This window comes from Eretmochelys imbricata, chromosome 3 (genome assembly GCF_965152235.1).
Source record: "Eretmochelys imbricata isolate rEreImb1 chromosome 3, rEreImb1.hap1, whole genome shotgun sequence".
NCBI classification, from domain to species: Eukaryota; Metazoa; Chordata; order Testudines; family Cheloniidae; genus Eretmochelys; species Eretmochelys imbricata.
In genome coordinates, this window is record NC_135574.1 from 125,991,756 (window position 1) to 126,010,069 (window position 18,314).

Here is an 18,314-nt window from a genome sequence, read left to right on the forward strand (position 1 = left end):
TTGATGTCTTGTCATTTGTCATGACTGGAAAAGGACGGTGTAGCAGCTGGCTGGGAAAATGACAGGGAAGATAAGAACTTGCCAAAGAGAGATAGCAAGAGGGTTCTGCAGATGAGTCCGGGTTAGGCACTTGCAGGTGAAATAAGAAACAAGGGATATTACTAGGGATTGGGGGAGGGCATGTACAGATAAGCATTCCTGGGTAGGTGTGCTCGTGTTGGAGAGGGAGGGAGCACATATGGAAGACTACACTGGTAACCGGTAATAATAGTACTTTGCACCCCACACCACTTTCCACCCCAATACCTCATAGATGTTTCCCAAACATTAATGACTTAAGACTCACAATACTCCCATCCAGTAGGTAATTATATCTGTTTGATAGATGAGTAGACTGAGGAACAAAGTTTTTCGGGGTGATCCAAAGCCCACTGACATAAACTGAAAGACTCCTGTTGATTTCAATGGGCTTTGGGTCAGATCCTCTATGAGCTAACCAAGATCACACAGCGTGCTTTATGCCAGAACTTGGAAAAGAGCTTCGATTTGACTCCTTGCCCTTTGTTTTCATCACTAGACCATGTTCCCTCTTCTATCAGCATTGCTGTCTTCTGGCTTCAAAGGGCTGATCTGATTAAAACAGAACACCCTCAATAATTAATATGTTTAAACACAAATATAATGTTTGCATTAACCTTCAAGCCACAATAAGAGCTGAGAGTTCAACTTCATTAGCGTTTGGAAAGAATATTTTAAGCTAACTCTTAAGAAATAAAACAACTTCATAAATTAGCTGATTTTTCAAAATATTTAATGGAGCCGAACATATGCTTTTCCCACTCTTTACATGCAGGAAGATTCTCCTTAATGTACGGTTTCTGTAATGGGTGAATTACTCTAATATATGGCATGTGTTATCATTTATGCTACATTACTATCCGAAATTTTAATGTTCTGTTTGCTTAAATAACGTCCCTGAGGCAAGCTATTATATAGCACAGAGGTGGGCAAACTATGGCCCGCGGGCCACATCTGGCCTGCGGGACCGTCCTGCCCAGCCCTTGAGCTTTTGGTAAGGGAGGCTCGCCCCCGGCCCCTCCCCTGCGGTTTCCCCTCCCCCACAGCCTCAGCTCGCTGTGCCGCCAGCGTTCTGGACGGCGGGGCTGTGAGCTCCTGCCAGGCAGCACAGTGGCCTGGCTGGTTCCAGCTGAGTGGCACAGCTGCCAGTCCTGCTGCTCTGAGGGGCATGGTAAGGAGGTGGGAAGCAGGGGGGTTGGATAAGGAGCAGGGAGTCCCAAGGGGCAGTTAGGGGACAGGGAGCAGGGGGCGGTTGGATGGGGCAGAGGTTCGGGGGGAGAGGGGAGATCAGGAACCCCAATGTGGCCCTTGGGCCAAAAAGTTTGCCCATCCCTGATATAGCATAATGTCAGCATCAGCACGGAGCAGATGTTTATGGCCAAGTGACAACATCTTGGAAAAGAAGAATGGGCATGGTGAGAGTTGAGAATGACATTGCAATAACGGACAGCCATTTCAATGGGAAAAGTCCGGCTTCCTTAAAACCAGCCCCCAGAAGGAGATAATCATCCCTGGAGTACTGACCTTGAGCTCTCCTGGAGCAGTATATGTTGCACTTCCTGTTTGCCTCGTCCCAAGTGGGGGTTCTCCACTGGGCGAAGATGCTATTTAATATTGAATCGTGTAACTCCCACTCATGGTTGGTGGCAAAATACCTGCTGAGGCTGTCCGCCAGTGAGTTCTGGATGCCCAGGAGGTAGACTGCTGAAAGGGTGTTGTGGTTCTGTATATGCCAGTTCCGTAAGTTGACTGCTTCTACAGAGAGGGGGATGGAGCATGCCCCTCCTTGCTTGTTTATATAGAAAATAGTAGTTATGTTATCCAACATTATCAGGATGTGCTGGAATTGTGTGAATGGCAGAAATGCTTTGCAAGATTTTTGTACTGTTCCCAGTTCCAGAAGATTTATATTCATTCTGGGCTTTTAAGTTGTGTCTACATGTCTTGTGCTGTGTGATTGTCCATGTGGGCTTCCGAGCCTGTCAGGGAGCAGTCTAATTATCATCTTATTGGATGTGGGGACAGAAAGGGAACTCCCATGCACATGTGTCCAGTGTCCTGCCACCATGCAAGAGAGGCCTTCACCTTTGAAGCCAAGCTTCCAGGCAATGGGAGTGAAGTCTGGCAAATGGCATCACACAAATATATGATGCCAGGTGACCCAGGAGAGTAAGGCATATCCCAACTGATGTTTGAGGGCTGTGTGTAACTAGGTCTTTCAGAGTGCCCATTTCACAAAATCTGTCCATGAGGAGACAGGCCTTCACCCTGATTGAATCCAAGGATGCTCCTATAAATGTTATGGTATGCGTCAGGTTAGAATTCTCCATATTTTTATTACTTGAGTCTGTGAGAAGGGTGAATATCCACATAAAAGTATGTGTTTTTCATATGGAGAGCTGTGAACCATGTGCCTTTTTCTAGGGATGGTACTGTTGATGACAATGTAACTATACAGATTTCAGCTTGTGAATAAAAACGTTGAGTCAAAGCAAGTCAAGAATGAGTCTCTAGCCTCCTTTCTTCTTAGGGACTAGGAAATATTTTGAATAGAACCCTTTCCCCCAATGTTGAGGGGGTACCTGCTGTATTGCTCCCCAATAGAGAACAGATTGTACATCCTGAAGGAGGATCCCCTCATGAGAGTGGTTCCTGACAAGGGATATGGAAGGGGGTTCTGGGGGAGGTAGGTAGAGAATCTTGATGGTATAGCGGAATGGATGATATCCAGTACCCACTTGTCTATTGTTATTGCCACCCAGTTGTGGGAAAATTTTGCTAGGCAGACCCCAAAATGGATCTCAAAATTGGGTGGAGATGGCATTGATATTGGTTCTCAGCTCTCTAGCATCATGTCAAAGATCTCTGTGGTAAGGGATTCCTTTTGTAGAGTTGGTTATGATATTTTCCCTTTGGGCCAGGTGGATACATACCCAAGGAGTGGAGGGTTGACCTAGTGTCTTTCAACAAGTGCAAAGACTCGATCATCTTCTCATTAAAAAGATTAGTCTCATCAAAGGGTAAGTCCATAACAGTTTTTTGGATCTCCCTGGGAACCCCAAAGAGTGTAGCCATGATTCCCATTACATCGCAGTGGCAGTTGCCATGGATCTTGATGCTGTACCAGCCACATCAGTTGCATCTTATGAAGAGGTTCTGCCACTAGTTTGCCCTTGTCAATAAGGGCTTGACACTGAGCCTTATCCTCCTGAAGCAACTTGTCCCAAGAGTCCAGAAACTTGGAGTAATTCAGGAAATTGCATTTGGTGTGAAAGGCCAGATAGTTTGAGATTTGAAATGCCAGTATGGTGTACATAAGCACCTTCCTCTCCATAAGATTGAAATGCAAGTGTCCTTATCTGCAGACATGGCCCTCCAGTGGTATTGTCCGGATCTTTCAGTGGCTGCCTGGACCACTAAGGAGTTTGGGGCAGGATGTCCCTTAGCTGGGACAAAGGGCTGCTTCTTTGCCCTCTTGGGGGCAGGGGCACAGGTAGCTGGCATGTGCTATAGAGCCTTTGCCAGTTCTGGTATGACTTCATTTACTGCAGTGCAACCTGACTGGAGCCCAGGAGTGGGAAGATATCCTGGAGTTTCTGCTGAGGATTTTCACCTCTTCTAAGGAGATCTGGGCTCTTCCACCATTCTCTGTAACAGCTCCTGAAACTGTCTATGACTGTCCAGGGGAGACAGAGTGACTTCCTCTTCAGGTGATGAGGATGATACCCCTGTTGGAAGTGGCAGTATTGGTGGATCTGGCTCATCTTCCCCTTCTTCTGTGGCCTCAGGGGGTTCAGACTGCTCCCTTTGGAGGACAGAGGGGTAGTAAGATTCCTTGTCTGAACAGACAGATTCTGCGTAATATGTATCAGGGTCTCAAGGGCCCTAATAAGGCCAGTAAAGAGGTTGAAAGTGGTGGTCCGCCAGGCATTAGATATCACTGGTCCCGAGGAAGTAGTTCTGGTCTGTGCATCTGAGGTTGGCTCCAGGAGATTCTCAATCCCCTGTCTGGGATGAATTCCCTGAGTGTAAATGAAGCTGATTCCATTGGCACATCCAACTCTCCCAAAGATGCAAAGGTTGGATCCGAGTCAAGTGGTGGTGCCAACAGATCTGTGGATAGGAAACCATGGCTAGTGAACTGGGCGGGGGATAGACTTCTCCCAGAGTCCCGGACTCCACAGGCATTTGTATCTCTGTGGTGAGAATCAGTCCCAATAACTAGGGAAATTGTAGATGTGGGAGGTCAAAGATATAGTCCAGAGTGGTATAAGTCACCTGCATCTTTGGAGGCTGTGTCTTGTCACTCTGTGCCACCTTAGTAGGTATACATGGTGGTTCCTTATGTGACCATGATGGTACCACCGATGATTGAGTCTCTGTCGGTGCAGTTTTTGACAGTACCAGTGGTTCCTTGTCCTTCTTGTCCCAGTGCTTCATTTTAGGTGCTACCACAGCCAGTGTTCAAGTTGATGCAGATGCCAATACAGAAGAAATCTTGCTCCTATGCGTCTTTTGAAGATGCCATTAAGTTTTAGGAGGGCCTCAGGTGTTATGAACTGAGCATGAAGGTTCACCTGACTTGGGAAAGGTTGGGGAGGGATCTCTCCTCTTTGAGAGTCTAGAAGTGGATCTGCTTTTACATCTATGAGAGTGCCCCTTACTCTCAGAAGGGGGCCCAACCAAAGGGTCCTTCCCTCTCCTGTCTCCACTTTGGAGTCAGACATAGTACTAGAGAGCATGCTTCTTGCTGACTCTGGCCAATGTATAAGGTACTTCCAAAGCTGAAATTCCCATGCTTGCCACATTTGGCTGGGAAAAGAGTGGCAGGTACTGCACTTAGCAGAGCTGTGAGCATCTCTGAGGCAGCAGAGGGAACCCTGGTGGTTGTTGCTGACTGAACAGGAGTGGGGGCAGGAGACAGTTTTTGAAGTCCAATATCCTGGGCAAAATCTAAGTACCGCCCCCCCCCCCCGCCAGGTGACTAGGAGAGTTTCCAGGGTGGGGATTCTAACACTGGGTAACTGGGGAGCTATAGAACACTAACTAGCAATTAAAAATCCCTGATAACAGCATAATTTGAATATTTACAGGAAAAGAGAACGATCAGCTCTGGACACTGGAGGATTCCAACTCAAACCATGAAGCAGTAAGAAGGAACTTGAGAGGTGGTTAGTCTGCCCTGCCCCTTATGCTCTTGGTGCGGAGCATGAGGAGGGCAGGGGTGCTGGCATGGAATAAGAGACTTTCACGAATTCCCTGGTCTCAGGTGCATGGAACTCATGCATACTCACAGTGGAATACACACAGGGACCAGCACTCAAAGAAGAAAGAGTGATATACTCAGGCTAGGGTGACCAGATGTCCCGATTTTATAGGGACAATCCCGATTTTGGGGTCTTTTTCTTATATAGGCTCCTATTACCTCCCACCCCCGTCCTGATTTTTCGCACTTGCTGTCTGGTCCCCCTAACTCACGCATACAGGTTTGGATAAGCATCCAAGCTTCTATATGTTTATCAAATCCCCAAACCTTTTGAGGCTCTGACAATTATTATAGTCCGATTAATTCATATCTAATTCACCAAAATGCACACAGAGACTTCTGACAGTTCGAGGACTCTTGGCTTCTAGAGCTCCAGTTTGTTTGGAGAATTAACCCTGACGTTTTTTGCAATTAGCTATTTCATATTTTTGACACTAGGCTTGGAAGCCTGTCAAGATTTTGCTTAGTTTGACTTGTGAAAAATACATTCTGTAATTGATGGCCTATTGCATTCGAACATATCTGCTATACAGAGATGCTTTTTGTACAGAGCTCAATATTAGACCTGGTCAGGAATTTTCTGTCAAAATATTTTTTTGATAGAAAATGCAGTTTCTGCAAAATCAAAATTTTCAGCGGGAATTATTTTGAAAATAATGTGCCAATTTTCCATCAGGAAAATCTAAACTAAATATTTCATTTCAGGTTGTTTTCGGTCAGTATGACTTTACTTCGGGTATGCGTCAGCTGCCACAGCACCTCATGGGATTTGTAGTCTGCATGCCTCATACTCCCATTCTTCACTATGGGGTGGGTTACATGGCTAAACTACACCTCTGTGCCACACCACAGTCTCCCCTCTGGTTGAACCAACACCATGCCTCATGGAACTCATGTGACCATTGTGCATCATGGGTGATGTAGTATGACCAGGGAGTCTGGCCCACATCAGGAAATGGAGGTACGAGACACATAAATTCAGCTCCCATGAGTCACCGTGGCAGCTCAGGTTAAGGCTGAACCAAGTTGAAATGAAACATTTTGATTTGGAGATGTCAAATCATTTACTTTTAGTTTCTAATGGAAATGTAGAAACAAAATGTTTTGAATTCAAATTTTTCTGAACTTTCCATTCTGCCAAAAATTTTGATAGTTCAATTTTTTGTCCCGTTATTTTCATTTGATTTCCCACAGGCTGGAAATTCTGATTTTACTACCAGTTCTACTTAATATGTGTTGCTATTATGCTTTGTTAATATCTTTGCCCTCAGTCCCTGTTGCAAACTTGGGTGGTCACTGGACATTTCTTTCTCTGGCAATAAAGTGTTTGGGACTCATATCCGTCCCTCATTATTCATGAACACTTTATTTATCACAATTCATTTTTAAATGGATACATGAAAGAGAGACAGATGTAAATGCCCTATGTATGCGTCTGGCAGATATCAAGAAAAAGAAAATGATTTAATTTAATTAAGAACTATTTAGTAATTTCCTGCACTGAGCCGAGTGTCTTTGATGAAGAATTGAGTTATTCCTTAGACACCTTCCAGAAATAGAAAGATGCTGCTCTCTGCAGTGACGCACTTACAGGACAGGAATAAACTTCCTTGATACATATACCTGTCACAGAAAAATCCAATAAACAGACAAAAGGCTGAGATATCTTTTAAAATGTCAGCCCTTAACAAGACTAATGGCAAATGACAGAAAGGACACCAGAATTCACATCCCTGGATCAGTTTTTGCTGTTGATAACGTCTATAATTAATTTATATTATGAATTTAGTTTGACCTTTATGGTGAATGTATGTTCTGGTAAAGGAAACAGAGGGAGTGGGGAAGAAAAAGAACTCCCACCCTATCAGCCAGATCTGATGAAAGGAGAGAAATTCACTCCTACTTTATATATCAATCCCACCCGTGATGAATAGAGTCCTAACTCAAGACTTTTTTTCTAGATCATCTGATGAAAAAACAGCCATTCATGCCCATCTTTTCTGACTGAGAGCTGTACAAAGGGATTTCATAGACCCAGTGAAAAGCCAAAGCTTCTATAAGCACAATCTGGAAGGAGAAAATAATAAGAAAAAGAATTTGGGACCCAAATTCTGCCCTCGGACTCACTGCTGCTTTTAAATCAGCTGAAGTCAATGGGAGTGGTGTCCATTTGTCTTGGGGAACAAATGGGCCCTAAACGTTGTAGAGATTGTAGGCACATGAATTGCTGTGAGAGTTGGGCACCTAACCCCCTCAAGCGCCTTTAAAATCTCAGCCCAGACCTTTACTCTGAAGGAATGTCAATTTATTTAAAGGAGAATCTACCGAATTTGTGCTGCAGTAGCCTGATGAATGTCTTGTAGCACTGAGACGGAAATTTGCGGAAGAAACGCCTTTGTCTGTGTCACCCTGGAAAGTGCAGATTTAGGACCCTGTTATTGCAGTGACAGGAACAGTAGTATGGAGGCTTTTACAAAGATTGGCCAGGGCTACAATTTTGGCTTCGGGATAAACACTATGGACCAGATTTTTCAGTCTGTCAAGTTCACTTTGTGTTGTTTACACAATGCAGAGTGCACCTGAAGTGGCTGGAGATTTGCACTAAAGAATTGCCCTTGTATAGGGGGAATCTCTTTTGGCATAAAGCTGGTGAAGGCTGCTCTGCTGCCTCCAGCACCAGAGCCCTCCCTTTTGCCATAAGTGGAGGGAGGGTGGGTGTCCGGGTGAGGAGGCATGGCAGATCTAGGTGCCATTACACCTGATTCTCCACTGGCACAAGGTCCCTGAAGGACTCTACATCAGTGGGATACGTTAAAGCTTCACTTCTCTGCAGCTTCACTTCACACTGGGGAAAAGCAGCTGAGAATCAAGGAGCTGTGACCAGCTCCCTAAGAGCCCCCCCCTTCTCCACTGTGTCTCAGCAGAACTTGGGTTCAGTGGAGAATCAAGCCTTCATAGCTCAGTTTTCATATTATTGTACTTGTTCCCACTTGCCCAACTGTGGTGAAGGGTCTGTCTTCAGAAGGGTATGTAACTCAGCCATGAAAATGCAGCCTAGACTGAAATATGGCATCAAATGCACTCAGCCTAAGAACGAGGAATGGGCGAATTCACCAAATTGCAGTGTGGATGCGGAGCTTGGCAAATATCAAAATGTGCACAGCCCAGCCTACCCTCCTCTTTCCGCCCCTCAGCTGAAGACAGATACAGAGAACACTCTTCCTCTTGGCCTTCCTAATGCATTCAGCTGTCCCGTACTGCTCATGCTAGGAGGATGGGATCCTGGTGCTTCAGCTCTCCTTAGACAGTAACAGGAAAGCAGCTGACCTCACTCTGCCTAGCACAGTTGCCAAGGTGCTTGTGATGTATTTGAATGTATTGAATGGAGAGTTGAATCTCTTCATATGAATTTGCAGTTACAGTTTCTTAAGCAGTTGCTTATGTTGAATTTGCTGTTATATAGTGGTTACTATGTTTTTCTTCTACCTCTTTGCAGTACAGAGTCAGTCAGCCATCCTGGCTCCACCTATATGGATGTGTCTGGGTTTATAATCAGGGATTTGTGCTGCATCCACAATACACAACAATGGGCAACGAGTGTGGGATGTCAAGAACCTTCTATGTATTCAAGTAGCAAGACAATCTGTGACCTTGCTTGCAGTCCCTAAGAGCTAACAGCAGCTAAAGTAACAGCAGCGAGGTGAAATGGCAAGCGGTATTGGAAAAATGGAGGCCTTTGACAATGCTGTGGAGGACTGGCTCACATATCTAGAGAGGCTGGAGGAGTATTTTGAAGTAAATGAGAATCCCCAAGCAAAACATGCAGCAGCATTACTGAGTGTGATCGGAGGAAAAACCTACAGTTTATTATGTAGTCTGATCGTCCCAGAGAAGCCAGCCTGCAAAACCTTTAAAAAGATAGTGCAAATTGTTCAAGATTGTCACCCAAGCCCCTGCTTACAGCAGAAAGGTTCAGGTTTCATAAGCGGAATTGGTTTGAAGGTGAATCTATTTCCTTCTTTGCGACAGCGTTAAAAAGATTATCAGAACACTGTGCTTTTAAGAATGGGCTTGGCGAGGCAATAAGGGACAGACTTGTATATGGACTGCTGAATGAAAGCACACAGAAGAAGCTCATACCTTTAAATGCACAGTAGAAATGGGAGTAGCAATGGAAATTGAAAAAGGGATGCAATAGAATTCCATACTGGCACTAAAACAAAAATACGAATGCTTAAACTATCTGTAACCCACGGCAAGAGTGTCTGTGGACCGGGTCCTAGGCAGCCAGGCCTAGTGGTCAGAGCAAGCGTCAGGCTAGTGGTCAGAGTCTGAATGCCAGAGCCCAGGGTTGAAGCTGGGTGAAGGACCATGTCTGCGCTGCAGCTGTGGAGGAGCAGATCAGGAGCAGGACTTAGAGATGAGCACAGGAAGGCAGACAGTCTGTAGGCATGTGAGTTGAGCAGCCAGCAAGCTACTGCTGCTGTAATGTTTAAGAACCACCTGGCTGGCTTCCTCAGGCAAGGTGGTCCATCAGGCAACCTGGGTGGCTTGTTAGGCTATGAGGAGTACTGAACAGATGCCGCTAAGGGCCTTACTCCAGACACAGATCCAGTCCGCTCAGCGGACAGACATGTTATTGGTGTGGAAAAGGTTTCCACGTTCCTTCTGATTGCTGATTTAAAGATCCATATTGCAGAAGCTATAATAAAAAGGGTCATATCCAAGCAGTTTCTTGCACTAAGAAAAATAAGGAAGAGATCAGATCAGTACAGAAAAATGAATATCAATGTACACTATGTGGACAGAGGCAGTAGTGACAGACTGTGAGAATGGAGTAGCCAGCCTGCAAATAGACAGTGTGCGCAAAAATGACCACTCCATAATCTGGTTGGTACCCAGGGTGGTGGGAAAAATGCTTAACGTGGAATTGGACACAGGCTCTGCAGTTTCTATGATCTCACATTCAAATATGAGAAAATGTTTAAAAATACCAAACTGAAGGAGAAACTGATGTTACTAAAAACTTATAGGGGAGAAAAAACAGTGCCAATTGGAGTGATGCAAGTGAATGTGGAGTATAACAATAAGTAGTGTTTATTAGACTTATATATAATTTAGAAATTACACTGGATTAGGTATCTATAAAGATGCTGCAGTCACTCTCAGCAGACTCCACTAAAACAGTTGAACAACAGCTGGAGGGATACTAAATCAGGTTTCGGAAGTAGTCAAGGAGGGCCCAGGAACTCGAAAACCCATGAAGGCTAAAACAATCCAAGATGAGAAGGCACAGCCCAAGTTTCACAGAGCTCGATCTGTCCCTTATGGTATCTACTCAAAGTTAGATGCTGAACTGGAACATCTGGAAAGAGAGGGCATACTTTCAATACTGGCTGGGATTGAGTGAGAAACTGCTATTGTTCCAATTGTAAAAAAGAGTGGTGCAGTAAGGGTGTGTAGAGCTTTTAAGGTCACCATGAACCCTGGACTGACAGTTGAAAAATGCCCTCTGCCTTGAACTGAAGATTTTTTGCACCACTGGCAGGGGGACAATGATTCAGCAAAATTGGTTTGTCACAGGCCTACCTATGGATGGAAGTTGAGGGAGAGTCTAAGGCAAACCTCACAATCGACACACAAACGGGTTTGTACCAGTTCAATAGACTAGTGTTTGGTATTGCTTCAGCTCCTGCTATATGGCAATGGACCAAGTTTTGCAAGGTATTCTGAGTACACAGTGTTCTCTGGATGACATTATTGTGACTGGTAGAAGTGATGAAGAACATCTGGAAACCCTGAAAGGGGTCTTAAAACATCTGGAAGAATATAGGGTATGAGCTAATTGCATAATATGTTAATTTTTCAAGGACATGATAGGTTATTGTGGGCATATTATTGATGTACAAGCCCTACATAAATCTCAAGAGAAGGAACAGTCCTGGAAGCTCCCCTGCCAAAGGATGTGTCACAGTTTAGATCATTTCTGGGATTTATCAACGACTATAGCTGATTTGTACCAAACATAGCAACTCTGCTGCATCTGCTGAATTGTTTACTGCAGTCTGGTCAAAAGCTGGTTTTCTCATGTGAGTGTCAAAAAGCTTTTCTAGAAGCAAAACAATAGGTCACCTCAGACAGTGTGCTTACACACTTTAACCCATTCTTGCCCAACAAGTTAGTATGTGATGCTTCCTCACATGGAATTGGGGTGGTTTACACCAGGATATCATGCCACAACTACCCCAATGTGTGAAGAAATTTGTTCCAGTCCTTGAGGAAATAACCACTGCTAACAAAAGCCAAGTGAATGACTTCAATAGACAGTGTTGTGAAATGAAGATCTAAACTAGTAATTTGTCTATTTGCATTTCTAAAGCACCCATCACCGTGGTGTCTGGGCACCATATCTAAGACAAGAATCTATAAAGTTCTCCTTTCTATTTTGAGCCTCTTTTTCAAATGCGATTAAGTGTGGTGGTTGCTTGCCTGGTCACCATGCTACTCCAGTACTGGGAAAAAGCTTGCTTCAAAAAAATCAGCCTTGTGCTAAGCCTCAGAAGACTCAGATTCATTCTGGTCTTTGACAATTTTATCCTGAGGACTTTTGATGGAAAATGCTTTCCCTATGATCCCTGAATATTTCTGGACTGTCAGCTGCAGTGTCCCTGTCAATCACAGCTGCCAAAGTGGGTTAAAGGGGATAGGCAATTTCTGAGACACCTTGTCCCTTCCCCACTGAGGACTTCAAATATTCTAGCAGTAAAATCTATCAGTATTGAATTCTTGGCTTATCACTGTTGACGTTTGCTGACTGCCCGCAAGCTGAAGCAAAGCATACCATATATTTGGTTGAAGAACAAAATGAACATATCAGGGACTTTTTCTGCAACAAAATAGCCACCAGTACGAAACATCTGGGCTAGATCCATTCCTGTTCTCCAACCCCTCTCTGTTTTCATCCATGAAGGGCTTGTTAACAGCTGGCTGTATCATTATAATAAAACAAAGGCCCAGTTTCATCTCAAGGCTCACGTTGGCTCAAATCATACTGATTTTGTTTTTCCGTGTAAAAGCAGAAACCTGGATGCAGTAAGGAATGGCCTTTTGTGAACTCTCTCTCTTGCAAGGCCAGATACAACCTAATCCTTAATGTTCGAAAAATACTTTGAAATGGAAAGTGCTACATAAAATCTTATGTAGTGGAAAGGAAAAGAGAATCCATGAAATTAATACTTAAGAAAATGGGATGCAAGGCAGCTGGGCAGCAGATGAAAACCTAAACCTCTACTTTTCTTTCATTTTATTGGCTCCTGAGGTACTAGCAAGAGCCGAGCCAGCTCTTCAAAGTTCACTTCAAAGCAGGTGTGTGAATTTTTTCAATATTAAAACGATCTTTCATGGGCGCTCAATGGCTGTAGTTTGAAAATGAATTGGGTTCAAATGAGCACAGCTTCCCCCAGGTATTAGCTCTTTTGTGAAGCCACACACAAGGGATGGGTTTGATTGGTTTAGCTGCATTCACACAGGTTCACTAAAACCAGAAGTGGGAGTAGTGGCCATGTGACTTGATCCATGTGATATACCCCACTGAATAAAATTCTAATATTAGGGTGATTTATGGTATTTCTGTGGAACCAATTACATCAGATAAAATTAGGTTAGAGAGTTTTAAAGGCTCTACCAGGCAGAAGCCTCAGAATGCTGGCAGATACTCAGAGAGAGCAAAAAAGAGTTTGTGTATCCAGCTTTAACTCAAACTTTGTAGATCTGGACAAAATCTGTATTAACACTAATGCTGGTTCATAATTGAAACTTGTGCCGAGGCTTATTTTGAATCTCTGTGAGGTCTGAATCAAATGCTTATCTGAGCTCTGCTGCTAATTTCATTATGGGATGAAACGGACTGCAAAAAGGCAAATGATTGGTTACAATTCCATGCATCATGTCAAACACTTCTAATCTCAACTGTTATATTTATTAAAATGTAAGAGCACAACAATGGAAGAATCCAAAGGAACAGATAGCTTTCCCCTGCTGTGTCTTTTTCCAACCAAAGCCTTAAGCTTTGTTTTGAATTAGTATGAAATGTCACAGGAACTCCTTCATTTAGAGCTGCTCCATTACATTCTAATCCAACTCCTGGGATCAGTACATTAAGTTCTTCAGAGTGTAATGTGGTAATTATTCTTTGAACCTCTGGAAAGTGATTCAAATTACATCATAATGAGCCAGATGATTAGATAAAACAGAAACAAAAAGTTTGAAAAAGCTGCAGATGCTAAATGGACCTTTATTTTCTTTCGTGTAAAAGCAGGAATGTGGATACGAATCAAAAGGCTTTAATTCATGGGCCCTCTATGGTAGATCTCACTCCAGTAAGCTTTTTTTGTTTTGTTTTGTTTTTACATGATAGACTCAATTTCCAGCTGGCCTTTGCTCAATCTACCTAATTCCAGACTACAATTAGCAACAATATTGCTCTACTTACATTCCAGTCTATAGTAACAAAGAACAGGTGCCGTTTAATTTCTTCAACTCCATCGAGGCCAGCACCTGCCAAGACAACAAGAAGAAAGAGTCAAAATAAAGTCAAGCCAGAGGAACATGCTGTATTCTTTAAAACCACCACCAACATATCCCTCCCTTCCCCCTGAAAAAATTTAGAAATGTCAGAAATTGTTTAAACCATCACAAAAATATACAAGGACATTTTGTTAATGCAAACATCACACCCAGGAAAGAAAAACCCTTGAACACGTGAGTTTTGATTGTATGCTTGTGTCAGGTCTGCATGGCCAGTCTCTCATGCTTCATATTAGATAAGAAAATCGAATAATTGAAATGTAGAGCTGGAAGAGATCTCAAGAGGTCATCTAATCCATCCTCCCACACTGAGGTAGGACCAAGTATGCCTAGACCAGAGGTTTTCAAACTGTGGGGCATGTCCCCCAGAAGGGCACAGAGGAATGTTTGGCAGGGGCAGTGATGGCAGGTGGCTTGGGGCAACCCTATGCAGCAGGGTTCAGGGAGGGAGTGCACTTCCACCCCTTGACTCTCCTTTCCTCTCTATTTTTGTCTGGATTGGGGAGGTGCCACCAAAATTTGTAACTCAAAGGGAGGCTTTCAGCTCAAAAAGTTTGAAAACTGCTGGTCTAGACCATCCCTGACAGGTGTTTTCTCTAACCTGTTCTTAAAAACTGCTAATGATGGTGTAATACTTTGGGGTTCAACCCAGATGAATGAGAGGTTGTGTCACTGCCTTCCCTGTAACCCTGGGTGCCTTCAACGCTCAGCTGCTGTGGCTCACAGTCCAGAAACCCTGAGTGTCTGTGCTGTGCAGCCCTGATCAGCACTCTGACCCTAGCAGACTGCTTACAACACAACAGCCAGACACTGGTCTCCACCAGCCTTAGTTACTACTTGCAGAGTGGGAAGTGGCTAAGTCATTATGCAAGGTAGCCTATTTCCTCTTGTTTTTTCCTCTCCCCCCACCCCCAGATGTTCTGGTTTAACTTGGATTTAAACTTGGAGAGTGGTCAGTTTGGACGAGCTATTACCAGCAGCAGAGTGAGTCTGTGTGTGTATGGGGGTGGGTTTTTGGAGGGGGGTGAGGGAGTGAGAGAACCTGGATTTGTGCAGGAAATGGCCTAACTTCATTATCATGCACATTGTGTAAAGAGTTGTCACTTTGGATGGGCTATCACCAGCAGGAGAGTGAATTTGTGTGGGGGGGTGGAGGGTGAGAAAACCTGGATTTGTGCTGGAAATGGCCTAACCTGACGATTACTTTAGATAAGCTATTACCAGCAGGACAGTGGGGTGGGAGGAGGTATTGTTTCATATTCTCTGTGTATATATAAAGTCTGCTGCAGTTTCCACGGTATGTATCTGATGAAGTGAGCTGTAGCTCACGAAAGCTCATGCTCAAATAAATTGGTTAGTCTCTAAGGTGCCACAAGTACTCCTTTTCTTTTTGCGAATACAGACTAACACGGCTGTTACTCTGATACTTGCAGAGTGAACCCAACACACTCCCAGTCCTGAATTTTCCCCTGCCATGGAGTGTCCAGCCCTCACCTGGAACACTCAGAGGAGTAATAAGGTTCGTCGTTCCTTTGAAGAGACAAAAGCACAGCTTATTACTTTAACTGGAGCTAACAATCACTTCAATTCAAACACAGCACTCGGCTGATTTAGTTCAAAAGAGAAAAGTTTATTAACAAAAAGAAATGGGTTTTAAGTGAATTCATGCGCAAAGAACAAAAATGGTTACAAGCAAATAAAAGTAAAAATATGCTTTCTAATGCATAAGACCTAACTTATCAGCTACTCTCTTTGTTCAAGGTAGATTTCTTACTGATTTTTCTTTTTTCCAGCCATGGCTGACTTTCTCTCAGTCAGGACTGTCCACAAACATACAAAGTGCCGGATTTCCTTGTCTTTCTAGGTGACAGATGCCAAAATGGCTCTCTGTTTCCCCTTATATCACTCAGAGTTCATTGACTCTGTTTTAAGAGGCAGGATGATCTCATGCTGTTCTTTCCTTCCTGTGCACATCCCATCCTTGTGCTAATTTGTGTGTAAATGAGGCTTTCATTGTTTTGATTCCAAAATGCTGCCTTCCCTCTAGTCTGGGGGAAACCTGTTTTTCCCTGTGTTTGGTCACAGAATTTAAAGCATAATATCATTGAATATCCATAATTCCTCATATAGTGTTAATATGTACGTTTCACAACGATATTAATCACCAGCATGTCACTGACTTTCACAAAAGACGTTACTCAATACACTTTATAACACAGTAATATTGTATACAATTAGTTGATACTTATCATTTGAGTTCAGACCCCCACAAGAAGCTACTGGCCCCACTCTCTGGATAATTGATAGCTTTGTTTACATTTTATGTAAATGCACCTTCATTGTCTTGACTGGACAACCAGGCTGGTCAGACAAACGCATATTCTTTTGTCTACAGCAGACTGTTTGGCAAGCAATGCATAAGCCCAAACATACTTCTAGCACATGTCCATCACTCTTTGTACACAACCCAAACCTACATATGTAAGAATATTAATGATCTTCCCTATTGCTTATTTCTCTTTACACCTTCCTTTGCTCTATGCCCCTTACCCAAAACAAACAAACAAACAATCAGAAAACAATAAAACTATAGCCTTTCTTTAACATTTCCCAGCCTCTTTATTCGAGAATCTCTTGAAACTATTTTACTATTGCTGGAAGTGTGAAGTTTTCCAGTGATATCTCACAAGGCACCTTTTGGGGCATATACCATGACAACAGTGTGTTAGATGTAGTGAGTATGTCAGCCATGACAAGAGTTGCTGACACACAGTAGTGAACCACCAGTCGGATTAGCTACTGACTCCCCTGCAGGCATCCGTTCAAAGTTCTCCTGAGTCCATAAACTAAGGGGCACCTTTTGCCCTTCATAATATCCCTGCTACCCCAGTACTTGCTTCACACCCGTCTGGGTCACCCAGGCCAGTAGAGAGTTCTGTCAATCCAAGGTGTGAAACTGGATCTCTTTCCATCCGGAGCTGGCCCTTCTCCCAGCGGAGTGCTGGCCCACAGCTTTCCCAGAGGCTGACCACTCTCAGCAGAGTACAGGCCCACAGCTATTGACCTAGTTGTGCCAGGGTCCCATCACTCCTAGCAGATCCTGGACCCTAGCTCCTTTCAGCTTTGCCCCAGACCTACCAAACACTGACTCAGTTTCCCCATTGAGGGTTTACTGCCTTGACCACTGTGTCTGGCTATAGTACATTTGTATCTGAGCTCTTGGCCTCAATCCTGATACCTCATTACAGAAAACAACACACACTTCCCCGCATTTCCACAGTCAGAATCCTGGAATAACTTTTAGTGTTCATAATGACTCAGGCTACAGGCAGGGTAGTGGGATTCATCATACCCACATCTGCTAGCTTCTGTCAGGCACACCCCATTATGTCCTTCTCCTGGGTTCCATGGGCATAACTTGCCACTCCTCTTCTGCTACAGCTGCTTGCGTTTGTCCTGGTCAGCAAGCTTCTGTTGCTCCAGCACTGTCTCCTTACTCTGACACTGGGCCTTCAACTCTGTCTGTCTCTCCTCCACTAGCAGCATTTTCCACTCCAGCCTCCACAGCTCTAATACTCTTGCCACTGCTGCCACCTCTGCTGGATCATCTGTGGAACCATCTGCTTGATCTCTTGCATGCCCTGTAGGAGAAAAAGGGACCCCTTCCCCAGTTTGGAGCAGTGCCCCATCTTGCCTCATGGCATATGAGTGTGGCATGGCCCCCGGCTCCTATTTCTTCTGATCAGCCGCTGATAGAGCTCACTGCACACAGCTCTTCTAACTGCTTCTTGGTGAGCTCAGCATCTGTTTCTTTGCTCTTCCTGCCTTCTCTACGGCTTACTCTTCTTTACACCTTCCTTTGCTCTATGTCTCTTACCCAAAACAAACAACAGAAAACAATAAAACTATACTTTCTTTAACAGTCCCCAGCCTCTTTACTCGAGAATCACTGGAAACTATTTTACCATTGCTGGAAGCGTGAACCTCAGTCAACCAGCAAACTGTGAATAAATCCTGGCTCAATTGTGTCACAGAAGGGGATTCCACAACCTCCCCTGGTAAACTATTCCAACACTTAATTATCCTTATAGTTAGAAAGCTTTTCCCAATATCTAACCTAAATCTCCCTTGATGCAGATTGAGCCCATTACTTCTTTTCCTACCTTCAGTGGAAATGGAGAACAATTGATCACCATCTTTTATAACAGCCCTTAACATACCTGAAGACTTATCAGATCCCTCCCCAAATCTTCTTTTCTCATAAACAGGCCTTTTTTTGCAGCTTTTCTTCATAGGTCAGGTTTTCTAAACATTTTATCATTTTTGTTGCTCTGCTCTGGACTTTCTCTATTTTGTCCACATCCTTCTTAAAGTGTGGCACCCA

General features: G+C 43.9%; 1 protein-coding gene across 2 annotated transcripts in view; it reads right to left on the bottom strand.

The window, feature by feature from the left end:
• Positions 1-18,314, bottom strand: part of RPS6KA2 (ribosomal protein S6 kinase A2) — a 469,430-nt gene that overhangs the window by 46,506 nt on the left and 404,610 nt on the right. For both annotated transcript variants that reach the window (XM_077811814.1, XM_077811815.1), the window contains one exon: positions 13,836-13,900. In XM_077811814.1, the coding sequence (XP_077667940.1) occupies positions 13,836-13,900 (65 nt within the window). The remainder of the gene's footprint in view (positions 1-13,835; positions 13,901-18,314) is intronic.